Genomic DNA, 24,002 nt, shown 5'->3' on the forward strand with positions numbered 1-24,002 from the left:
TACCACGACCAAAACAAAAATATAAAAAACAGACTTTTTAATTTACCGTGGTTCTGTTTTAATATTTCAAACTATCCCAATAGCCAGCTCTTGAAATATGTTTTCCTGACACTCCTGCTGTTTTACAAAGTGCTGAAAAGACGCACTGCTCTCAGTCTTCAATTAAAACGCGCGCACACAAAAGTGGTTTACACAGAGGTGTCCCTATCAAAGCAGAAGTTAATCGACCTCCAGTTGGACCGAACGATAAAGCAATCTGTTGGCTTAGAGAGGTACGTTTTTGTGCGCCGCAAAATGTCGAAAGTTCCGAGCTTAATTATTGTTCTTGTTACTGATGTATGTATGTATTTAATGGTACAACAGCAGCTGTATTTCAACTTTCACGGTTAAAGTATATGTAGTATGTTATAAGAGTTCGTGTTGTATTGGAAGTTGCAAGGTAAAAAAGCTGGTTGAAATAAATGTGTGCACATTTAAAAACTAATGTTCCCATGTCAGAATTCCTCTTTGGAAAATCTGTTGCCCGCTTTGGTAAGCAGGACTTGACAGTAAGATGGGGCGAATGGTATTGTAAATTCGTGATCGACTCAGGATGAGAGAACTAAAGAAATGTATTTATCTTGTAAAACAGTGTTACGATTTCAAAATGTACAACACACACATAACTCGTACGTTGCGTGTGAATGAAATGCGGTCATTTTAGTTTGGGGGGCGAACCGTAAACATTAGGTTTTCAAATTTTTAACGCAAAAGCTATGTACACCACATACGGGATACAGCGTATTCGGCGTGCATGTGTAAATTCACTGCCTCCATCACAAGGTCTCTGCTTGCTTAAAACTGTGTCGGAGTCTTCTCTTCTTTCGATCGCTCCACATGTACCGAGCAGGTGCGCCCCAGATGTTGTACGATTTCTTTTAGCTCGGTCAATTCGTAACATCAATGGGCTTTTGTTCAGTGCAAGTAAAAAAAACTGCCTGAGGTCTATCTAGCTACATTCCTTTGGATACAATCGCTCTTTAAAGGATGTCAAATAAAAAACAGAAGTGTCATAATTCCGTTCAACTCGTGATATGTCTTTGGGTGCCTGCAGAACAGGTGCGCTCCATTGAAGCAACGACAACAGACTCCCCCCCTCAGGTAGTACGGTGGCCTCCAGGGGCCAAAATCCTCCGTGTAAGGACTGTGTCGATTACCATTTCCTCGTTCCGACCAATGGCAACCAGGGGGTTTACCCTGCGCCTGCGCTCTGCAGATATGATAATTTTGTTGATATTCAGCTGGAGTTCAATATTTTGGGTTTTAGTTTGATTTTCTGTTCTATTTCTCCTTCTCGGGAATTTTACAACTGCACACACAAAACAAAACGGCATTGCATGAGGGGCTGATGGAAAACGCCAGGGATTTGGTGAGTTGAGCGGGGAGATCGAGCGTGGTGCTTTGGAGTGCAACAAGCCTGTTTTTCTCTTCCTTTGTTGTGATTGTCAGCCTGCAGCAGAAACAGCAGTAGAAAAAAGGGGCCTCCAGATTCGCCTAGGTAAAACAATCAGGTTTCCAAAGGTTCGGCTGACGGATTGCCGGGGCTTTAACGATTGTGAAGCACCCGAGAATTAGCTGAAACACATTGCAGAGACGCTAGTTTGCAGGACGAAGTGGAAAAGGCGTGCAGGCCCGTCACGACTGCAGTGGCAGTAGCATTCAAAGCACACACACAGATAATGCTTCCTTGTTTTTTTTAAATACTTGGTACGTAGACTTCCATGTCATTCGTTTATGTAAAGGGTAAATCCTTCAAAATACGTGTTTTTCTGATATTACAGATAAAAAAACCCCAGCGAACACACCTTGTTACTAGGTGTTGGAGTTCCGAAGAAATAAATGCTGAGAAATAGCTGCCTATTGCTGTGTAGACCAGCGATGCGGGTTACCATTCTGCTGTTACCGTGTCACACAGCAGTTTCGCTCTGCCTTGAGATTTTTAAGCATTTCTGCCGGAGTTCAAAATCTTAGCCATGTTTACGAAATAGAGCCCGGAAATGTTATGATACCAAGTTTTAGATGACTTGTTTCAATATTTGTGAAAACTCAGTATATGTTATTATTGTCACCTTTAACTCATAGTGTACTGCAGTTGGAGTAGTTAAGCTTATTGAAATACTTATAAAAGTCGTTTGCGGCCGTAGAATGTATTGCATCCTGTGAAATGCATATGAAATCGGATAGCGATAATTGAAATTTCATTTCCATAAATATTTGTTTTTCTATCTGTAACGTGCTCACTGACCAGTAATACATATCCTATACAAACATTTTCAGTGTTTTTCGGGTGTAGTAAGTTTCCACTACTATTGAAAGTTGGAAATATTGAATGGTAATAAGTGGAAGAAATTTTTTCAGGTTCTGTTCTTATCTTTGGTCTCTGAGTAGCATTTATTGGAACAGCGAGTTTCTGTTTTGGGAGTTCATCATATTTATCAAATAAGTCTCTTCTGTGCTTAGAATACTGTTCAAAGCTGTGTTCTTGAAGGCACACACTGCTAACCATTATACCATTAAAACAAACTTTCTTATATGCAGTCTAAGTAACATATCTTTTAAATATTGATTAAGTTGTCGCAGTAGTAAGCTCCAGCAGATAGTGGATTTTGCACTGTACAGCTAAACTGAATACTGACACAACATGTTCTCCTTTCCAAAATACGAGTTTACAGAGGCGTGCCAAATAAAATGTAATGTTAAGAGCAAAGCGATCAATTCAGGAAAAAGAAACATGCTCTAGGCATGCCACATTGCAGATTCTGAACTGCTACTCATAAGAGGGACCTGGATGTCTAGATTCTTCTATGTTCTCAACAAGACACCAAAATGCCAAGGTACTGTATGTAGCAAAACATGAGAAATTTAAAACAAGGGAAGCTGTACAATACGCTAGTGTGGCCTAATTAAAAAAAAATCTATGTAATTCAACTTTGGTTACAGTGTAATGACATTACATGTGGTTTCATTACTCATAATTTTTTAATTCTAAAGTTATTTCCTTTTTAACATATTTTAATAGACAGGTTAAAGGAACATAGTCTGTTTAGTTTAGATAAAGTAGGCTTGATCCTAATAATAATAATAATTGCTTACACTTATATAGCGCTTTTCTGGACACTCCAGTAAAAGCACCTTACAGGTAATGGGGACTCCCCTCCACCACCTCCAATGTGCAGCACCCACCTGGATGATAATATCATCTGATATATCTGCCTCTGAGGTTTTTATATAGGGTCAACTTACAGGACTACTTACGACTCTGTAATGACATTTTTTTTATGATGACATAGATCAAATTTAGAAACTAAAGGAGCAATCATTTAGATTGGGGAGTAGAAAACATGTCTTTACACAAAGAGCTGTTGGTGCCTGTAAGAAGCATTCTAGCTAGGCCTGTGTTGAGATCCAGACTCTGAGACTCTGAGCTGCTTCAAGAAGCAGCTGGATTTGCAGCTGTTCGCATGTTCTTGTACTTTAAAATGCACCACTTTAATCATGTGTTAAGTTTTGTTTAAAAGAAACTATAGAAACTTTGGTATTTTGAGAAAGCTGTTTTTGCAATCTGGAATCATGCTCTAAACTAAAGAAAAATAGGCAGCATAGCTTTGGTGTAGATTTTTAATCTGAATACACTAAGTGCATGTTGGTTTTCAGGCTGGTTAATATGCCTGCTGTGTTTCTGATTGTAACCCATAAGGCCAAGGCAATAGGAAATGCCAGGTCTGCAGCCAGCGCTCTTCAATGCCTGTCTTTGTTCACCCAGACTGAACACACTCCTCGGTCAGACAGGAAGAGGCGGGACTCCTTCGGGATGTATGATGGGTATGACAGCTGCAGTGAGGACACCAGCAGCAGCTCTAGCTCGGAGGAGAGCGAGGAGGAGGTCGCCTCCATACCTGCCAACCTGCCCATCATCAAGAACAATGGGCAGGTGTACACCTACCCAGATGGCAAAGCTGGCATGGGTCAGTCCACAAGTTCACGCTGCCCTCTCACAACACAAGTCTAATTACCCAAATTAAAGGCATAGCACACATAGTGTTTGGTGTTTGTTTTATAGCGCCATACCACCATTTAAAATGCAGTTAAGTCATTGTGTCTTTACTAGAGGCCAAACTTACTCATTACTCTCTCAGTATTTTTTAGCTTTATTAAAATATCAAAGTTGTGATTATTTTACATTCTTTCAATCTCTGTTCTGTTGAAAAGAACATCATTCAATAGCTGGTGTAAGTAAATGCGTAGCTATATACTGTAAATATATATCAACTGGTAATCCGTAGACTGAAATGTGCGTTATAAGGGTTCTGGGAAGAGTAATCATCTCTAAACAGAACTAGAAAAAGGCAAGTTAAAAGGAAAGTCACATGACAGAGTAAGCTGTGCAGTTTTTAACAGTATTTGCTTTTGTTTAATTGTATCGGGTGTGTTCTGTTTTTTTTTGCAGGACGTTAATGAATAAATTGGGGAAAAAAAATGTTTCCAGCGACAGTCTGGGATCGTGCTGGGATGTTTGCTTAATTGAAGGTTTCTCACTGTTCCCATCACTTGTAAGTGTGATGTAACCCACAACTGCCTGTGTTCTTTCAGCTACCTGTGAGATGTGTGGAATGGTGGGAGTCAGAGATGCCTTTTATTCCAAAACCAAGCGATTCTGCAGCGTCTCCTGTTCCAGAAGTTATTCCTCTAACTCAAAGAAAGCCAGCATTCTGGCTAGGCTCCAGGTAATGTTCTTTATTTTACACGTGACCCCAAAGAAAGCTGTGTTTTGGTGCTTGTGTTGGCAAAAAGACCTAGGTTACAGAGTTACAGAGTCACAGAGAGAAGAACAGCAGCTGTATTCACTTTTATAAGATTGTAATCTACAAATAATGTACATATTAATGTCTTTATATGTTAATAACATTGAATATTGGATATTTTTTATTTGCAGGGTAAACCACCTACAAAAAAGGCAAAAGTCTTACAAAAACAACCTCTAATGGCCAAGTTAGCAGCATATGCCCAGTACCAGGCAAACCAACAAAACCAAGCTAAATCAAAAACAGGTGAGGGACAGTGAAGTCCTGTAACTGTGACTATTTAACTAGTAAGAGTTTGTATATTCACAGAGTGGTTAACATTTACTACATTTATGTGTGAAGCTAAGAATAAGTGGCACCTTCCTTGATGCAGAAATTTGAATTTTGCGTTCTATAATGTACATAGTGTAGGTGCGTGGTATTACTAGATCACTACTCTCTTATTAGTGCTCCCAGAAGTAGCTGAAAGGAAGCACATGGTTGACCAATATAAGCATAGCACACAGAGGGCACTGCCTGTTGGAAAATGAATGCCGTTTAAGCTTGCCATTTCTGAGTGGGACTTAAAAAAACACAAAAAGATTCAATTTCTTGAAAATGCATTGAATTGATGTAGGGAACTGGGTGCTGGATATTAGCATTGTTGGTAATAAGTCGCCTAAAGCAGTAATTCACTGAATATATTTAATCTTTCTGTCCTTTTCTTGCCCTTTTCAGTGGTTCCTGTGGAGGGATTTGATTGGGGTCGTTACATCAGCAGCAATAACTCTGTTGCGGCACCTGTTAGCTGCTTTAAGCACGTAAGTAGAATTAAAACTACTACACTGTTTGTTATTGTGCTTTTACAAAAAGGAGTTATGTTTTTTTTTCCATATTAATATGATTTCAGACAAATGCTTCTCTCCTTTCAAAATGGTGAAATGTTCAGAATATTGCAGGTGCAGAGCATTCCATTAATTTACTGCCAAGATTTGGGGATTTAATGGAATTAATTAATTAGTCAGATTGATGAATGTTTTTTTTATCATCCTATGAAAAGTAGTTTTCCTGTTTTAAATTTGTAAACCAGGTACCAATGGGAAGGTCCTGGGGTGACATCTCGGAAGGAGTAAGAGTAGAAGTTCCTAACACAGATAGCAATCTGCCAGGAAAGGTCTACTGGATCGCGGGAATCATCAAATTAGCAGGTATAACCAGAACCAGAGCTACTCAGGTAGTGAGAAGAAAAACTCTTTGGTTGAAAACTTCAGAGATAATACTTAATTGTTTCTCATTAAAGAATCTTCTGAGTTGTGCAGTTGAAGGCCTTGCAATGTATGATCATCAGGTAGCAAATGATTAATTGTTTAAATTGTGCCATATCTTGCAGCATAGTCAATGTTGCAGCAAAGCACAGACCTCACCTTACTCATGATATTTCTGAAGGTATTACACTATAAAAAATACTATAGTATTTTTATATTGAATTTTTCTGGTTAAACAGCCCACATTTTGACCAAACCTACATCTGAGCATAGGGAGTCTTGCCCAGTTTAGTAGCAGCCCTATAAATCTCTGTAAATGGGACCTGTCTGATCTATTTGAAAAGTCTGAGCTTTTCATAATTTTTACGTGCAAACTATATTTGTGTTTTATCTACCAGTGATGAAACAAACTAGATACCATATAAAACGGCCTGTCTACTGTGACAGTACACATAGGGCTCTGATTATAAATACAGAATAACTTGAATCCCATGAGCTATGCATCAATACTCTCTTCCTACTAAATATTATAAATGCTTCAGACTCATCTGAAGTACTGCACCTCCATGAGGCAGTGTCCATGGTCAGAGAAAAGAGTGCCCTCTACAAATCTACCATCAACACTTGCAACAGTAACCTGGTTTCTCGCAGGCATTTCCCATTGTGATTCTTACTAGGCCCAGCCTTTCTGACCTCCTGAGATTTGTTGAGACATCACTGCAAGGTAGTAATGCCCGATCTGTTCTGTGTGTAGGCTTCAAGGCACTGCTGCGGTACGAGGGCTTTGACAACGACTCCAGCCGAGACTTCTGGTGTAACCTCTGTGTTCCCGATGTGCACCCAGTGGGTTGGTGTGCTACCAGTGGCAAGCCCCTCGTACCTCCCAAATGTAAGTGAACTGTGCCTAAAATCCCAAGTGCTTATCAGAAAAATAATTTTCAGCAGCTAATACATAACTTAATTTTTTTAATCTAATTATTTCCAGTATAATTAATCCTAATTAATCCTCCAGTGTAGACACCCTATCTGTCAGCTTGTATATTATTCTGTGTATGTTAATGTTTGAGTTACTGTATTTGACTTTCTGTTTGTCCATCTAGCTGCTTAACTGCCTTTCTGACTGTATTCTGCATGTGTAATTTTTATTAAAATAATCATTGTGTTTATGGGCAGTTTATATTGAGGGTTTAGCTTAATGGTGTCTCTGGCAACTGTGTTCCTCTGTTTTTCTGTAGCTATCCAGCATAAATGCACCAACTGGAAAGCATTTCTTGTAAAGCGGCTCACTGGTGCTAAAACGCTTCCCCCGGACTTCTCTGCAAAGGTGCGTATCCCCTCTGTGTCATTTTGCATATTGCTCTCCTGCCTGATAACTCCATCCATCCATTTTCCAAGTCTTTCTCCCTATGCATGGTCTCAGGGGAGCTGAAGCCTATCCCGGTAAGCAAGAGGCTCAAGGAGAGGGGTACACCCTGAATGAGGCACCAGTTCATGTCACCACAGACATACACAAACACAGACATCTACACACTCACACCAGCTTCAACTTTCCCAGAAGCCAATTAACCTACAGTTTGTGGGAGAAAACACTGCTAGTAATGCTAACCACTATGTTACTGCGCCACCCCCCTGGTAACTCCTGCTCCTCTTAATTTATAAACTGTCCCATACAGGCTGTTATGTGGCTAATGATGTTCATGTTCTGATCAATATTATTTTCTTAATTTCAGGATAATCATAGCCAAAATTCCGCATTCCTTCCCCCATATTTATCTCGCAGTTCAAGAGCAGCTTGGCGAGAGCTGACCACGTTCTGCCCCGTGTTCTCTTCCAGGTCCAGGAGAGCATGCAGTACCCCTTCAAGAAGCTGATGCGCGTGGAAGTGGTGGATAAGACGCACCTGTGTCGGACGCGGGTGGCGATCGTGGACTCCGTGATCGGCGGCCGGCTGCGGCTGGTGTACGAGGAGAGCGAGGATGGCACGGACGATTTCTGGTGCCACATGTACAGCCCCCTCATTCACTGCATCGGCTGGTCTCGAAGCATCGGTCACCGCTTCAAGCGATCAGGTCAGGGGCTCTGCCGCGCTTCCCCAAGCTCCGAAACGTGCACTTGTCTTCACGATGATCCATTACCTGACTAGGTTTACCACAGTAGCCCCTCAGTTTTCAGATACCGTGTTCATCCTTACACCATGCTCTGACATTTTTGTGTTGTGGTTTTCCCACACTTTATCTTTTAGTTCCCTGCATCTCTCCATGGTTTTCCCTGCTTCAGGTTTGTGTTGCAGCTCTCAGACGGTGAGAGTTGTGGTAGCTTGCTTGACAACAGTATGAGCTTGTAAATAAGTAGACCAGGACTGCTGTTTGAAAAGGGGGCACAACGAATAAGAGAGAAGATCACTTTATTAGCCATATACAATTTCTTGTATTAGGAATTTGTCTTTTCGCATACCCCAGCTTGCTCTCCATGAGACACACAGGCACACAGACGGGGAGAGAGAAGCTTGGGGTCAGAGCGCAGGGTCAGCCATTTATACGGCGCCCCTGGAGCAGGTGGGGTTAAGGGCCTTGCTCAGGGGCCCAACACAGTAGGATTCCTCTGCCGGCCGCAGGAGAAGAATTGTTGTGGCAGTTACTGCAGAGGAACAAGTATCTTAATGCTTGTCTGGGTAGTTTGATTTCACCCGACGTGTAATAAGGTGAAGATTTTTTGTAAACCATCTTTTTAAGGAAGGTAAACTTTTAGAAAGGTAAAATTGTGCATTTAAGAAAAAAAACAATAGCATATTCTTCCAAAACACAAAAATTAGCATATGGAGCCAAACTACAAAAAAAAGTGTTTAAATAATTAATGCTATGTTCTTTTCTCAGATATTGCAAAGAAAATAGAAGGTGTGGCTGACGCCTCGGCACACTTGTTTATGAAGGTGAGTTGATGTAGGACTGCGAAGGATAATGAAGAGGAGCTCTTGCCTCATTAACTGCAGGCAGACATGCATAAGCATACAATCTTGCTATAGCGCTAGTTAGAAGACTCATTCATGTTTGCCTGTTCAAATGTGTTCAAACGCCTTTAACGGTGTAAATATTTTATGCCGTCCAATTAGGGCTGGGCGATATGGCCAAAAACATTATCACAATAAAAATTTTCATATCAGTCGATATCGATAATTATCACGATAAATGTCAAATCATTATTTCTCTCAAGTTTAAAGGCAGATTTTTTCTCCTGAGTGAAAGTTGAAGAAACCAGACAGTTAATTGGTAAATTAAACAACTCTTTACTTTAAGAACACAACAAACACTTGCCAAACAGCAGAAACATTAAACAAATCTGTTAGCTGCCCGGTCTGCAACACACACGCGCACTCGCGCAGTATTTTGTGCGCATGCGTATATCATGCGCAAAGCATAAACATATATATCGGACATTTATCTAACTTTTGTTAAAATTATATCAAGGAAGATTATATCACGATAATTATCATTATCGAATTATCGCCCAGCTCTACGTCCAATTACAGGGAAATTTTAAACGCCTTAGAACATACAAAAGGATACAACATGAGAAGGTCGGTTGTCCCATCTAGCTCATTAGGTACTTAGTAGTTAGTTGATCTAAGGATCTCATCCAGCTGTTTATTGAAAGAAACCAGGGTATCGGCTTCAACAACGTAACTGGGAAGTTTATTCCATACTCATAAACCCTTTGGGTGAAGACGTGCCTTCTGTTTTCAGTTTGAGTAGTTCCACATAGTTTCCACTTTAGCTTTCTGTTATTTAAAGTGTGATGTAAGCATTTTTAAGGGGGTGCTCGTATTTTTGCTGGTGTTTTTGTCTACAGGCAAGAGCATATCTAAAACACAGGGAAGCAATACCATTTACAATATTTGTATTTTGATCAGTTAGGTAATATTGAAATTCACCTTTCTTCCAGTGAAAGACACAATTTCCATCGGGTGGAAAAACATTTCTGTATATACAATTTCTGTAAATAAGATGGTTTTATTTTTTGGTTTTAATTGTTTAACTTTAACTCTATCTCCGAGCTTCAGTCTGATGTAAATATCCCCATTCTGAAGTAATTAAAACATCATTGTTTTAAATAATGCTGTATTTTCACTGTGGCTCTCCTCCTCCTCCTGTGTCTGGCAGGTGAAAGATGTTGACCAGAGTGGGGAATGGTTCAAAGATGGGATGAAGATGGAAGCGATTGACCCTTTAAATCTTTCTGCAATATGTGTAGCTACTGTAAGGAAGGTAATGAGCTCTTTAGCTTCCCATAATGTAAATATTATGTTGAATAAAAAGGGGAATATGGTATATGAGACTATACATCATCTGTAGTTGTAAAATTGCAACAATAACTGCACTGTTACAATGCTCATCTTTTAATAGCACTGGTCTTTCTGTTGTTTCTTTTAAAGATGTGCATAATATGTGCAGCTCTGAATAATCATACTGCAGTACAGAGCTGTAAAACCAACACTTTGTGTACGGGAAAAATAAAATAAACTAGCATCAATTTTGATATAGTAAAAAAGCACCAGAACCGATAGTAAAAAGTATTGCTTATTAATGTTAATATGAACTGTCCAAAGGTGTTTTGGATTGTCATCATTAGCCAAGATATTCCATTTGTTTGCATTGGTTTAATACATCGGTGACTCCAGTGCTGGTGTTGCTATTTAATCACTGGGTGCAGATGAATGTGCAGCAGAACAGTTGGCAGTGACCAAGTCCAGTCCTGCAGGTCCACAGTTTTTCAGGTTTTCCAGTTTCAGCAGTTCCTCGCACATTAAAATCTGAAGAAAAATAGAACTAACCCATCAAGTAATTATTTCAAGAAAGAACCCAGGAGCACGGAGGAAATGAAAAATGGAAACCCCCACTGACACATCGCTATCTGCTCTCTCACTCCAGCAGCGCCAAACCAGAACTTTGTACCTAGAAATATTTTTATTAGTAGTTTTCCTTGCCACACCTTTAACAACTGAGACAAGGATGATGCTACTCCTGACAGTTAAAAAGTGGAATTAAAGATTGGTCTAGGTTGTGATCAGATTACAAGAATGTTTTGAAGTTTACAAACTGTTGGCATGAAATATGTAGGATTTAATGCCATCACACAACTAGTTGCTCAGTAGCTGCAGACTTTGGAAAGTGCTTAGAAATGTTATACTTATTCTTATTCTACTTATTCTTACTTATTCTTAGGTGGATTTATTCACAATAGTTTTGTTGTGGATTGAAGACAATTCAGCCATGGAAGGGCTATTGTGGGAGAGATGTGTGCAAATGCACGGTTCTCCCACCAGGTGACACTCTTGTCCTCTCTAATGTGGAAAGCCAGGAATTGTCGTACTCTTTGTTTGCTGCAGTCATTCTTTATGAAGAAAACAAGCAAGGGACTATTAAGTGAGGGAAGAGCTGTTGCAGTATTAATTAAAATGAGGCACAGAGTTATTGTATGGGACAGTTCTTTACAAAGTATGAATTGTCAAAGGAAAAAGGCTATTTTAACTTTTTGTATGTTCAGTGAGTATATTGCATGAAATAGCAGTTAGTGCAGCCTCTTCATCACTCTTGTTTTCTGAGTTGGGCTCCGAATAAGGCACCTGCTGTATGTATGTTTCCCTGTGTCCATATGGGTTCTTACTGGGTGCTCCAGACTCTTCCTACATTCCACAGGCATACTGGCAAAGTGAACGGGCCTCCTCAGCTGATTGTCATCCTGCCCAGGGTGTAGTTCCAAAGAGCAGCAAACTCCTCTTTTTTTATTCTAAGCTCATACGTGTGATTTTGCCAACATTTGTTCCTCTGCCAAATGCCTTCCAGGATAAATAGGGGTTGCAGGATACAGAATTATTTTGTACTTTGAGCTGTACTGTAGTAATAAAGTTGAGTAAACTAGCTGTAAGACAGCATATTTTGGACATTTTTTTCAACATTATTAAAAAATAAAATGCAACAAATGTTTCATTTTAGGCACATGTTTTTTTTTTCTAATTTTCCACCGCTTTCTATTTAAGACTGAACTAGTTTAACACCTAGGATGATGTGGCTGTCCCTGTACAGAATATTATACAATAGACTTATAGGTCTTTTGAGTAATGTTATTTTTTTTGTACGAGGCACATATATAAATTTGGTAACAAACTTTTTAATGACAAAAAAGGTTTACTGAGCTCTTTAACTTAGTCCAGCTTCACAAATAAGTGACTACTGTTCTGTCTTCCTTTCAATCACTGCTGTTTTGTAGGTCTTGGCAGACGGTTACCTCATGATAGGAATTGATGGCTCGGAGGCTGCGGACGGCTCAGACTGGTTCTGCTATCATTCCACCTCCCCTTCCATATTCCCTGCTGGTTTCTGTGAAATCAACACCATCGAGCTCACGCCACCCAGAGGTACAGCTTCAAATAGTCCTTCTGAGTGGCTTTCTTGAAATCGGCAGCACTTTCAGACTGGGCTGCCCTCTGCATGGAGCTTGCATGATCTACCTGTGTTTATTTTTTCTGTCTGCTCCAGTTTCTTCTCACCTCCCACACATGCTGCACGCAGGTTAACTGGAGTCTCTAAATGCAATTCCTGCCTTGTGCCACATGCTCCAGGAATAAGCTTTGGGTTGGTGTGCCCCTCACCGGCCATAAGAGTTTTTTCTAGGCAACTTTTGGTTGTGTCCTTTTTTATTCCGTCACTAAGTATTATAACAAGTAGTCAGCAGATGCAGATTAATCGTAATTAAACTGAATCAGAAGATTCTGTTTGTATCCTGATAATTTTTGTGATAATTTCTTCATGTTTTCCATACATGAAAACATACAAATATGTGAAATTATTCAATACATTTCTAGACATAAATATGTGAAAGTTAATAAGGTCCATACAAAAGTAACAGTCATTAGTTTTCATTGTAAGGTTATATACATTATATGCATTGACTGTAAGTAAAAGTTTAACATTATTTTTGGGGTGTTGGGAAGTTTTAACTAGTCATTACATTTTGTGTTTGCACAGTACAAGTAGTGATGGAATCCAGCTTTTTTGCCTTTTCTATATGGGAAGTTATGTTCTGTGTTTGCATTTGCTGTGGTAGGAATTCCATGACATACAGATATGAAGATGGAAGCACTGAGCTTAAGGAGTCTGTTAACGAAAACGACCTCTGCTCACATTTTTACATTTAAAAGACAAAGAGGGGAAGCTGAAAATTCTGAAACTGAATTCTGAAGCTTAATTCTTGCAGTGTACAATCCAGCCTAAAATTCACCTCATCTTCTGTTTGGCAGGCTACACCAAACTCCCATTCAAATGGTTTGACTACCTCAGGGAAACAGGTTCCATAGCAGCTCCAGTCAAGCTGTTTAATAAGGTAAGCTATCAGAGGATGCTTAAACTTACTCAAAGCAGAGCAACTTTGTTTAAGATATTAAACATCATGTTAATCTCATTGTACAAAATATGTTCCTTCCTAGAATAATTTAAGAATTTTATATTTAATAAGAAAAAGGAGAGGCATGGTGGCAGAGTTGTTAGCATTTCTGCCTCACAGCACTGAGGCACTGGGTTCACTTCCAAACCTGGGGTGCTAGCTGTGTGGAGTTTGTGTGGTTTTCCTCTAAGTGCTCTGGTTTCGTCCCACAGTCCAAAGACATACCTGGTAGGTTAATTCGCTTCTGGGAAAACTGGTCCTGGTGTGAGTGTGCACATGTCAGTGTGTCTGCCGTGTGATGGACTGGTGTCCCATCCAGGCTGTATCCTGCCTTGCACTTGTTACTTGCCAGGATGGGCTCCAGCTCCGGCTCCTCCTTGACCATGAGTTAGATAAAGCAGTTAGAAAACAGATAGATAAGAAACAGAAATGCAGGTCGCGTAGCCATGTGATCTTTTAATTAGGCCTGCTTCCACAGTCTCATTTCTTAAGACTTTAAAGAATGTGTCCGCTCTTGATAAATTGTCTATTTGTGATTGTAAATTAAATGGAAAAGAAAATTCCATATCACTTCCTAGGGATTGGGACACCCTTGTCAAAACCAGCTTTGATGAGAAGTGGCAGGTTTGAAGCAGGAAGGAGAATAGGGAAACCCTTAGGGTGAAGGGAACAGAGCAGTAGGAAAATGTTAGGAGATCCAAGGGCTTCTCCTTTGACGTCCTGGGCTCATGTCCTCCAGGAGGTTCCTAACCACGGCTTTCGAACGGGGATGAAGCTGGAGGCCGTGGACCTCATGGAGCCCCGGCTGGTGTGCGTCGCCACGGTGACCCGCATCGTTCACCGGCTGTTGCGGATCCATTTCGACGGCTGGGAGGACGAGTACGATCAGTGGGTGGACTGCGAGTCGCCGGACCTGTACCCCGTGGGGTGGTGCCAGCTGACTGGATACCAGCTGCAGCCTCCGGCAGCACAGAGTAAGGGAGATGCCCTGAGAAACGTTTATATGGCCAGGGTGGGCGTAGCATTCAGCAGCACATAAGAAAGCCCACAAACCTCTTTGCTTTCTTTCCTCGCCCACAGAAAATATTTTTCTGTCTGAAAGATGTGGAACTTAATAATTCTATGTAAAATATGCTTTTCAAAACTGCTCCTCTTAATCCAATTCATTTTGGAATTTATAGAGGAAAGTTAATTCTGTTGCTTGTAAACAGCTAAGCAGACTAATCCCTCTTTAATACATAAAGGCTTTTTATGGTTCTCCACACTTTATGGATTAGGATTCCAGGTGGGATTTACATGCACATTATATATCTGATTATAATAGATGCTCAAAAAGGATTTGTTCAGGAAGGAAATGATTGGCATGAACCTAAAATGTAGCGCTGTAACTTTACAGTCACAGTCTTTAGTGAGTTGCATTTTTTTTGTGCCGTCTCTTTTAAGTTTGACTTGACTTTGGCCATACAGTACATCTGTAATATTAAAAATGGTTCTGCTTAATAATGATTAAATCATACTATATCTGGGACAATGTATATGATTTGCAAACCTTGGGATTCGACCCTGTGACCATTAATTGCGTCCTAAAGAGAGTTATTTCATTTTAAAATTTTAAAACACCATCACATTAACAATCGTCAATAAATCTTAAAGTCTGGGTATACATGTTAAGGACTTTTGATCTAATTTCCCAGAATAATATGAAATGCATTGCTAGGGCTTAGACCTTATTACTACCTTAGTAGTGATTAGTAGTAGGATGTCTAGAGTCACTGGGAACTGATAAGATGTTTTTCCTTCAGTAAATAATATCAGTAATGATGTTACAAGGCCTGCTTATTAAAGGCATGGTGATTGATACCACTCAACCGAGCAGAAGACCCTTAATTATCCATTTAACTCACATCTTCTGCCATCTTCACATACCTTTGTTCCAATGAACTGTTGATCTGTAAGATCCATCAGTGGCATGTAGAGCATCAGGTTATGCATGTTCTTACCTTGTCCCGAACGTTACTTATTAATTCTGCCGACATTATTAATGATGATTAAAGTTCTTGCAGTAGTTGCTGTAAGGCTTCTTGGAATCAAGCAGCTTTTAGGACTAAACTGTTTTTTGCAGCAGTCTTGATAAATAGAGAAATATTCACACAGTTGGCAAACAGTATGTATGCTGTTGGCCACAACTAGATTTCAGAGTAAAAGTATCTTCCTTCTCTGAGTAATTATTCACTTTATTTTTATAACGCACTCTACCATCGTTTCTGTCTAGGATAATAATAATTTAGTATTTATACATAATTTGGCATAATTTACCAGTAAATAGATGACAGTTGAAATTTCAGGCTGTGATTCCTTGTCTCTCCAGCCTCCCGAGAAATTCCCACGAGTGTGACGAAACAGAAGAAGAAGTCCCAGCAGTACAAAGGCCAAAAGAAAAGTGGGTGACTTCTTACACGTGGTTTGGTGTTCCCTCTTGCCCTCCTGTTCTTAATAACGCAAACTTGCTTGGTGGAGTTTTCTCTCCTTTTCTCGGTTTTGGGTTGGAATTTTTATTTTAAATCGGTTTAAAAAACTGGTTTGCAGGTTAGCAGCTGTCTTGGACAGGAGAGCAAAACAGAATTGGCTTCATTTCAGTCGTCAGGGTCAGAGACATCAGGGCAGTAGAAGGAGACAGTCTTTGGATTGTTCCCACCAACGCTATACACTGATTAGGGAGGGCACAGGGGGCTGGGGCGGTGGAGCTCACTTCTGTGGACTGAAAACCGACGCACCTGCTTTTTTTTTGTTGTTCTCTGGACTTGAGTGTTGACTTAAAAAAAAAACTTACTCTGAGACGCTGTTTTCAACAGAAAAGGCAGGAAACTGAGACCGGGGAAGCTCAAAACCCATTGTATTCATTTTTTTATATCGTAATTAAAACTATGAAGAGCAAATATGATGGCCTTTTTTGAAGCTTTTAATTGTGGTCTGGAAAAGAAATGGAAACAGGGGTAAAATACAATAAGGCAACAGAGCTGAATAGCTTACTGTAGTCTGACTTGGTGTTTAGAGAGGAAGATGCCGCTTGTGAAGAAGCCTGTCAGTTTGTCGAGTCTGCCCATGACAGGCATGGTGCGGAGGAGCTTATCTGGTGACGAAGAGCTGACTCCCCCCCCATACCGACCCCATCCTGCACAAGCACCCCAGGGGGCCCTGCAGCCTCCCAGCACTAGCCGAGAGCTCAGCCCCGGCCTCAGAACAGGTAATCCACCACTCTCCCAGTCACTCTTCACACCGCAGGCTGCACGGCTGCCAGGGGCAGGAGGGGAGCAGGAGAGAGCAGCACCTCTTGATTTATTTACACTATATCCATTGATCTTTTGATTGCAACTCCTTTGTTGAAACCCATTCTTCAATCTAGACGACCATTGATTTGATTTTTTTTCTATCATTTGCCAACTCAACAACTGCTAACGACTTTCCCTTTTAATAGAAAAGAAATCCCCTCCCTCATTGCCCTCCCTTTGTGTGCTTATTTATCACGGAAAGAAACACTCAGTCCATCAGCTACATGCTGCCAGCTTCCCTATTGCCTATCAGTGGTTGAGGGTAGGGATTAGATGGGGTCCCGTTGATAAATTGTCTGTCAGAAAAAGTGGAACTAGGGGGCTCCAGAAAAAGCCAGCCTCCCGAAATTAAAAAAAGTTTGAAATCGTGGAATAGTGGTTTGCTTTGTTCAGGATTTCTCCTAGGGTGTGTGCTCGTGGATAAGGAGTTTTGGTTTCCGTTTTGATTTTGACGCTGGGCCAGGACCAGGTGAAAATAGTCAGGGAAGACTTGTTGCTTAGAAACACTTCTTACATTGTTTTTTCTTGTTGTAAAAACTGTTTGGTTTGGTAAAGGTCTGTTTTGAACTTCTCTAACTCTAGAAAGGTGTTGTTCTCCATGATGCTCTAGCTATGACTGTCCTTAAAATGTTAAAACTTGTTTAGTGGATTCGTGGGGGCTGATAAGGGGAGCCACTTTGTGTTTATTGTCCTAAACACTGGTCCTCAGTGGAGAGCAATGCCACCATGCCTATGTTGGTAGTTGTACTCCAGATTATTGTTGCCAGTCTGAACACGTTTCTTCTGGAAGGTTCCTGATGGAGATCAGGGGGTGTTTATCTGCCCTGCTGCACCAGCTACACTTTGTCGTGTGCAGTCTTGGGAAGACAAGAGGATGCCTCCTGGTTCTGGGCCCTGTCTGCCTCATATCAGCAGCTCCACCACCTCTGCTGATAAGGGTCCTCAGGTTTAAAGAAGACCTGGCCAGGTGGTTATTTCACAGCATCTTCATTCTCTGAAATTTAAATCTCTGAGCAATGGAGTGAACCAGGGGAATACATTTACCAAATCTTGGTGATTTCCCAGGTCGTTTGGTACATTTCTGGCATGATCCAATTCAGATTTCTTCATTGGTATCTAAGTGTGTATAGTAAATCAGGACTGCATCCATAATATTACTTCTGTCATGTCCTTCCTTTGTTTGTGCATTTTGTGTATTTTCTGTGCCACTTGCCAGATTCCGAGCTCAAGATTCCAGGTGTATGTGTGTGTAAGTCACAGTGTAACTAGATGTATTCTACTCAGGTATGTCTTGTAACAGCAGCCCTGGATTTCAAATCTTATTTTGAATTTTCTTGGAATTTTCATAGTTAAAAACCTCATGGACACTGTAAGCCAGTGAATTTTTTACCATTTTTTTTTCCAATGCCTGTAATATGCCATGCTTTCTGGCAAGAGGGTTTTTTGCCATAAGTTTCAAAGTTTTTCCTGTTTTGCTTGCAGTGGTCTCAATGCAGCTGAAGGAAGAAAACCTGGAAGGAGATGAGTTCACGTTTTCGCAAGGAGTCTCTGACCAGGAAAGCAACGGTTCTGGCAGCTACTACATCAAACAGGAACCGTAAGACAGCCAAGAGACTTTTGATGAAACAAAAGCCTTAATTCTGCCTGTCTTGGCCCACATGTGGGTTTCAGCAGTGGGCTGATGTGTAGCGATACTGACTGCAGAAGAGATTTAACGGGGGATCTTAAATAGAGGGTTTGTAAGGATTTCCAAACAAAACTTAGAAAAAAAATGAGAGAAATTATTTTGTGTGATTTTTTTAAACAATTTGCCAGATGGACTTTAACGTTCATTGTACTTGAAGTTTTCAAAGATGTTTTGTAAGATTTTCAAAGTTCAGAACTGTTGTGTATCTTTTGCAAATAGTTTCTTTCCTTTGTCATTTTTTGTAAGTTTTTTTGGTGTTTAGTGAAAACTTTAAGTTTAAGGGGAGGCAGATATAGGTTTGTTGAGAAAAGACGGCATGTGAGTTCAGAATATATTATCTAAATCATAAACCTTACTGGTATTAACAGACACTTGGATTAAAAACAGAAACACTGTCTAACAGATTCCAAGGCAGGAATGTAAAACTCCTTAGGTGCAGCATCATCTCATTTGCCAAGTTCTCTTGTGGTTTTCTTTATCTTTCATGGAAAAAGTACACTGAAGGCTACAAAACACCTAGAGAAATGAATCGGGCTTAATTTTCTGATTTAGAAAGCTTTGTAAGAAATGTGATGCACACTACAGGTAACTGTGTAAATGAAGATATGCAAGCTAAGTTTTTATGTTGCTTTTTATGAAGAGATATATTAAACCTATCTGGAATTATCTTTTCAGAGCCATATTGCTACATTTAATAGATGGGTACCATATTTAACTGAGCCTATTATTAAGCATTCAGATTTAAAGAGATTAACAGCTAATAAGAACTTTTTTTACTTTTTTAATCAGCAGAACATTGAAACTATTTGGCCTGTTTTTTGTATTCCTCATACAATACATTCTCTATCAAAATAGACTTGAACAAACATGTTTGTGCTACCTCTTTAAAATGTAATTTGCAATCTTCATTCTTTTGTGAAGTATAGAAATCTCCACAAAATTCTTCAAAAAAACAAAAGAGATTCTAAGTCACAAGTTTATATTGTGTATCTGGCAAATTATGTATCAATATTCTTATTTTATAAGGCCTCCAAAAGTTGTGGAAATAAATAATGGTTTTTAGTCCTTCCACATTCAATTTTACATATACACCTCCAAATTGCAGTTGGCATGTGTATATTAATCTCTCGAGACTCCTGTCTACATATACAAGAGTAACCAGCTGACAGTCGATGCTCAACATGAGTTTTATAATATTAAGGGGGACTAATTTACGCAAACCTTCACACTCTTCACATGCAAATCCTGTAGAAACCTAGTGTGTTCGATGTCACAGACACAAGTTTTGGCAGTCTCCATCTCCAGCAATGTTAGACTCATAATTAGGAAGTGCAATAAACAGTATTTGCTAAGCTTACATATTGGGACATGTTACCATCCTGATCCCTAGACTATTTTTTTCTTCTTTAAACGAAACCCTGGCTGCCTCGTTCTTAAAGATTGATTAAAGATCCTGTGGCACTTCTCATAAGAGTAAGGATGTTAACTCTGGTAATGCATGCTTACCCTGTGAAATCTAAATTTCTCCTTTCATTCCATTGGTTAAGTAATTTTACATTTCAGTTGATGTGCTTTGTAGCAGGGCTTTTAGTGAATAATGACTGCCTGAAATCAGGTCCCCAGATAAATGTAAAGAGCTTTAGGGTCCTTGGGGTGTGGTCCCAGCAAACCGTCACACCTTGAATTATGGGAATGAATGTTAACTCTCCCCAATACACAATGCATGGAGGCAGAAATAAAAAAAATAATTCTGCTGTTGTGTATCTACTTTTAAGGTTAAAATTCACTGAATATTTCCCATTGTAGATCATAAGGAGTTCTAATACTTTTGTCTGTGACTATTTGTACATGTATTTTATATAAACACAACCAAGATATCGTAACATGTATGAACCACTTACATTGAGACTGACTGTGCAATAAACATTTGCTATTGCAAACTGGCTTTTTCCGTACATAGAAAATATGAGAACAATTATAATTGTTACACAAAAAGATGATATTTCTTATAATATCTTTTTAAATGTATAAAAGTTACATGAGGTTCAGTAGTCATCACAGGAGTACTAAATATTCCTGCACTTTTCGTCTTGCTTCATATACCAGTAAGGTTGACAGGCTAAATTCTCAGGAAATATTTGCATCGTGTTCTATTGGTGTGCTGGGGGCCGGATGGGGTTGGCTATAGCCTGTGGCTTTCTGAGTCGTCAGTATTTAGAATATGCACAGACCATTTGGAGCAAAGGGTACAAAGGAACCTTTTTCGTTTTTCTGTTTGGTCCTGTCTCTGTGTACTCAGAAGTATTAATAAAATCTCTAGTGCCGAACATTTATAAATTCAGGTGGCATATTCAGACAATTGGAGTGTGAAAAAAATGCATACTGTGCAGGATTGAAATGGATGAAATGTATTTCAAGTACACAAGGACCTTAAGGAAGATGTTGTGATAGACAATGACGGTTCATGTCGAGAGAGAGAGCAGTGACACCACTGACATCTACCAGGGGTTGCATGAACAGCAGTCTTGTCGTACCAACACGATGTCTCTTGTCCAGAGAAGCTTGTTCTTCATGGTCCTGTTTGTACATGAACCACATTTACTGTTCCTCGGCACAGTTTTCACGAGATAACAGGCTGACAAAGTATGTCTTATAAGCACCCTCTTATTAAAACAAGTATTGCTTCTGAAAAAAATTAACTAATGTCTTTCCTACAGTGGCACACCACGGCTTGTTCTGACAAAATGTAGAATATATTTTAAACAATTGAAAACTGCAGATTCTTGGCCAAGAAAAAAAGGTTCCTTTGAATTTGTATGAGAATGTCTTTTTTTTCTGTGCGATATGGTTGAATGCTTTTGAAGGATTCTTATATATAAATATATATAGTATATATTACAAAACAAAAATGAGTACTGCACACAAGAAGAGTTACAGGATTTTGTAAGCCAGCAATGTGTTTATTCCTTTTAGTTGTCTGAAGGGGTGGTGGGGCACAGTCCCCTAATTTGGTTTAGTGGTTCTACTGTTTGTTTTTTGCAATGGAGGGGTGAGGGGTATTCTATACATTGTTTTGATGTTCAATATGTAGGGGATATATGGACACATAGTACAAGTGAAATTTAAATATGCATTTAATGTTTTCGCTTGCATTAAGTGAAGAACAGTTCGGTCATATTCCATTTTCAGCAGAGCAATAAAGAGTTTATAATATTCTACCAAATAAGATTTTTTCAGCAAAAAATTATGCGTAGTTACATAGCCTTTATTTAGATCAATCTAACTTCTGTTTGGGTACCCAAGATGTATCACAAACAACAAAGGTGTGCTTGTGATTGACCAGTCATGCTGTATCCTTCCCAGACATTCTCTGTCAGTGTATTGTATTGCTAAATAAAAAAATCAAATTGGTTAAACTTAAAATTTAAACAGTACAATATCACTATAACAGGGAGACCTACATGAAAGATCCAGCTTTAAATAACTAATTAAAAAGTATAATTATATTAAATGTACTATATCTCAGAAAAAAAACAAGAGTTATCTTTAACTGTATGTTAATGTTGGTGGGACAATTTAGTTTCAAATCAAATTGAGCTGCTAGCTAACTGTTGATGCCATTTTAACATAAAAATGAGAGAAGCACACCAAACTTTCACATATGGCTAAGGCATTTCTAAAGCAAACCTTTGCTGTTAAACCTCATAGCATTTTTTTGGAAATTGCAAACTAAATGGATATATATATATAAATGCACACTGGTATATTTCCTGAAACAATGTAAATTGTGGAGACTGATAAGATGAAGCCCATTATTCTGAACTGAAAACTTTACTTAGGTGGCAAGGGTCTTTAGTTATGTGCAACTTCTGTTTATTGGATACTAACACGGGTCTCTCTATTTCTCTGATGTGAATCCCCTCTTTTCCTCAGTCTTTGTATTATGGTGCTATATATTTGATATACTGATAATCCTTTGTAACTGGGGAATGATTTTCAGAAACTGTGACTATAGGGGAAAATTAAGTTCTCTTCCCTACTCTTGTATTTTGGATACAAATTTAAAACAAAGATCCTTTGTAGAAAATAAATAAAAAAATATTAATAACTATAATTTTTGGACCTCGTGGCAATCATGAGGCAAGAGCTACAAATGGGGTTTATACATGCTTTTCTGTAAGAGTTTTGATATATAGTGTCTGTACAGATTCTTTCCTTTCATTTTCATGGTAATTTGTGCAGTGAACAAGGTATAAGTTTTTCTTTGAATATGTACATAATTAAAAAAGATAACGTGAAAAACTTTTAAGAATGTTGGTTACTTTTTTTTTACAAACCTTGCAAAAATTTTCAGCATGGATGTGAAAGCATTAAAATTATAACTTTGTGTAAAAGATGAAAATAATTCACTAAAGACCTTTTTTTACACTGAATAAAATAATTATACAAAAAACAAGTGTTGCATGTCTTACTGAACTGAAATGCCCTTTTTTAACCATGATGACCAGTTTTCCTTTTGTATGGTGAAGTACTCTATGTCAAGAAACTGCTTGGAGTGACAAAGTGATGTAGTTTTAAGGTATGACACGCATAACTGAATGACTGAGTCCATGATAAGTGATGCATTGATAAAGCCATGTGTATACCTCAATCACCCAAGTCTTCAAGCTGTATGCTACCCAGTCCTGGTCCAGGAGGTTGGGTGTGTCTGCTAGTTTTCTAGATGTCCTTGAAGTCTCAGGACCTATCCAGAGCTGGGGAAAGTTTTTAAATTGGTGAAGTTAAACTGAGTTAACTGAGGCCAATACAAGTCCATCTGAACTATAAAAACAGTGGTTATAACAACCCTCCAAGACCAGGGCTGGGGATCCCTACTCTACACCTTGGTTCTCAGAACATCACAAAAGCTACTTCCGTGAAGGTCTGCGGCTTACCTAAGTCAGGAATTCCATGTTCATGCAACCTGTTGATGCCTGTGGCTACTCAACTGGCATCTGAAGGCAATTGTGGAAATGCAATACTCTTTGTGACCTGTGTCATCTGTAATCAATATTATGATCTGCAGTTACTGAAAGTGGGTTTTAACAGCAGATGGAGACATTGCAGACAGAAGTATACCCAATACTTCACTCCTGATCGGATAATGGTGGCATCACTATGTGTGGAACCAAGAATTTAACATTAATTTATGGTTTTGGATTAAAGAACTGTGCACGTGTTTAAATTTGACCAGTTTCACCTTGTATCTCCCTGAAAAATGACATTCCTGTTATAAGGCTTTAGCAGCAGCATTAGGTGGGTAAAGGTTACTATGTAACACTATATTCATGATATAGAGAAGCAGAAAATCTCTGATGCTCCATTGTTCTATCTCATGGCAAAACAACATTGCTGTTGAAAAGTGGTATCCTTGGGATACCTTATATGTGAGTAACAGTTCAGTGTGTATGTATAACTTTGTTTT

General features: G+C 39.2%; 1 protein-coding gene across 3 annotated transcripts; it reads left to right on the forward strand.

Moving 5' to 3' along the window:
- Positions 1 to 1,286: 1,286 nt before the first annotated feature.
- On the forward strand, positions 1,287 to 22,639 carry mbtd1 (mbt domain containing 1). 3 transcript variants are annotated; one of them, XM_088928285.1, is made up of 17 exons: positions 1,287 to 1,408; positions 3,803 to 4,004; positions 4,630 to 4,763; positions 4,973 to 5,087; positions 5,559 to 5,641; positions 5,911 to 6,028; positions 6,840 to 6,974; positions 7,321 to 7,409; positions 7,920 to 8,154; positions 8,959 to 9,014; positions 10,243 to 10,347; positions 12,350 to 12,497; positions 13,380 to 13,462; positions 14,262 to 14,496; positions 15,891 to 15,962; positions 16,575 to 16,766; positions 18,334 to 22,639. In XM_088928285.1, exons 1-17 carry the CDS (start codon positions 1,388 to 1,390, stop codon positions 18,450 to 18,452), a joined length of 2,142 nt encoding a protein of 713 aa, XP_088784411.1. In that variant the 5' UTR covers positions 1,287 to 1,387; the 3' UTR covers positions 18,453 to 22,639. The 3 variants fall into 3 exon arrangements, with proteins under 3 accessions (XP_088784411.1, XP_088784410.1, XP_088784409.1); XM_088928284.1 differs by lacking the exon at positions 16,575 to 16,766; XM_088928283.1 differs by lacking the exon at positions 18,334 to 22,639 and having other exon boundaries at positions 16,575 to 17,243.
- Positions 22,640 to 24,002: the final 1,363 nt, after the last annotated feature.

The sequence above is a fragment of the Atractosteus spatula genome, chromosome 11 (genome assembly GCF_055471065.1).
Source record: "Atractosteus spatula isolate fAtrSpa1 chromosome 11, fAtrSpa1.hap1, whole genome shotgun sequence".
Taxonomy (NCBI): domain Eukaryota; kingdom Metazoa; phylum Chordata; class Actinopteri; order Semionotiformes; family Lepisosteidae; genus Atractosteus; species Atractosteus spatula.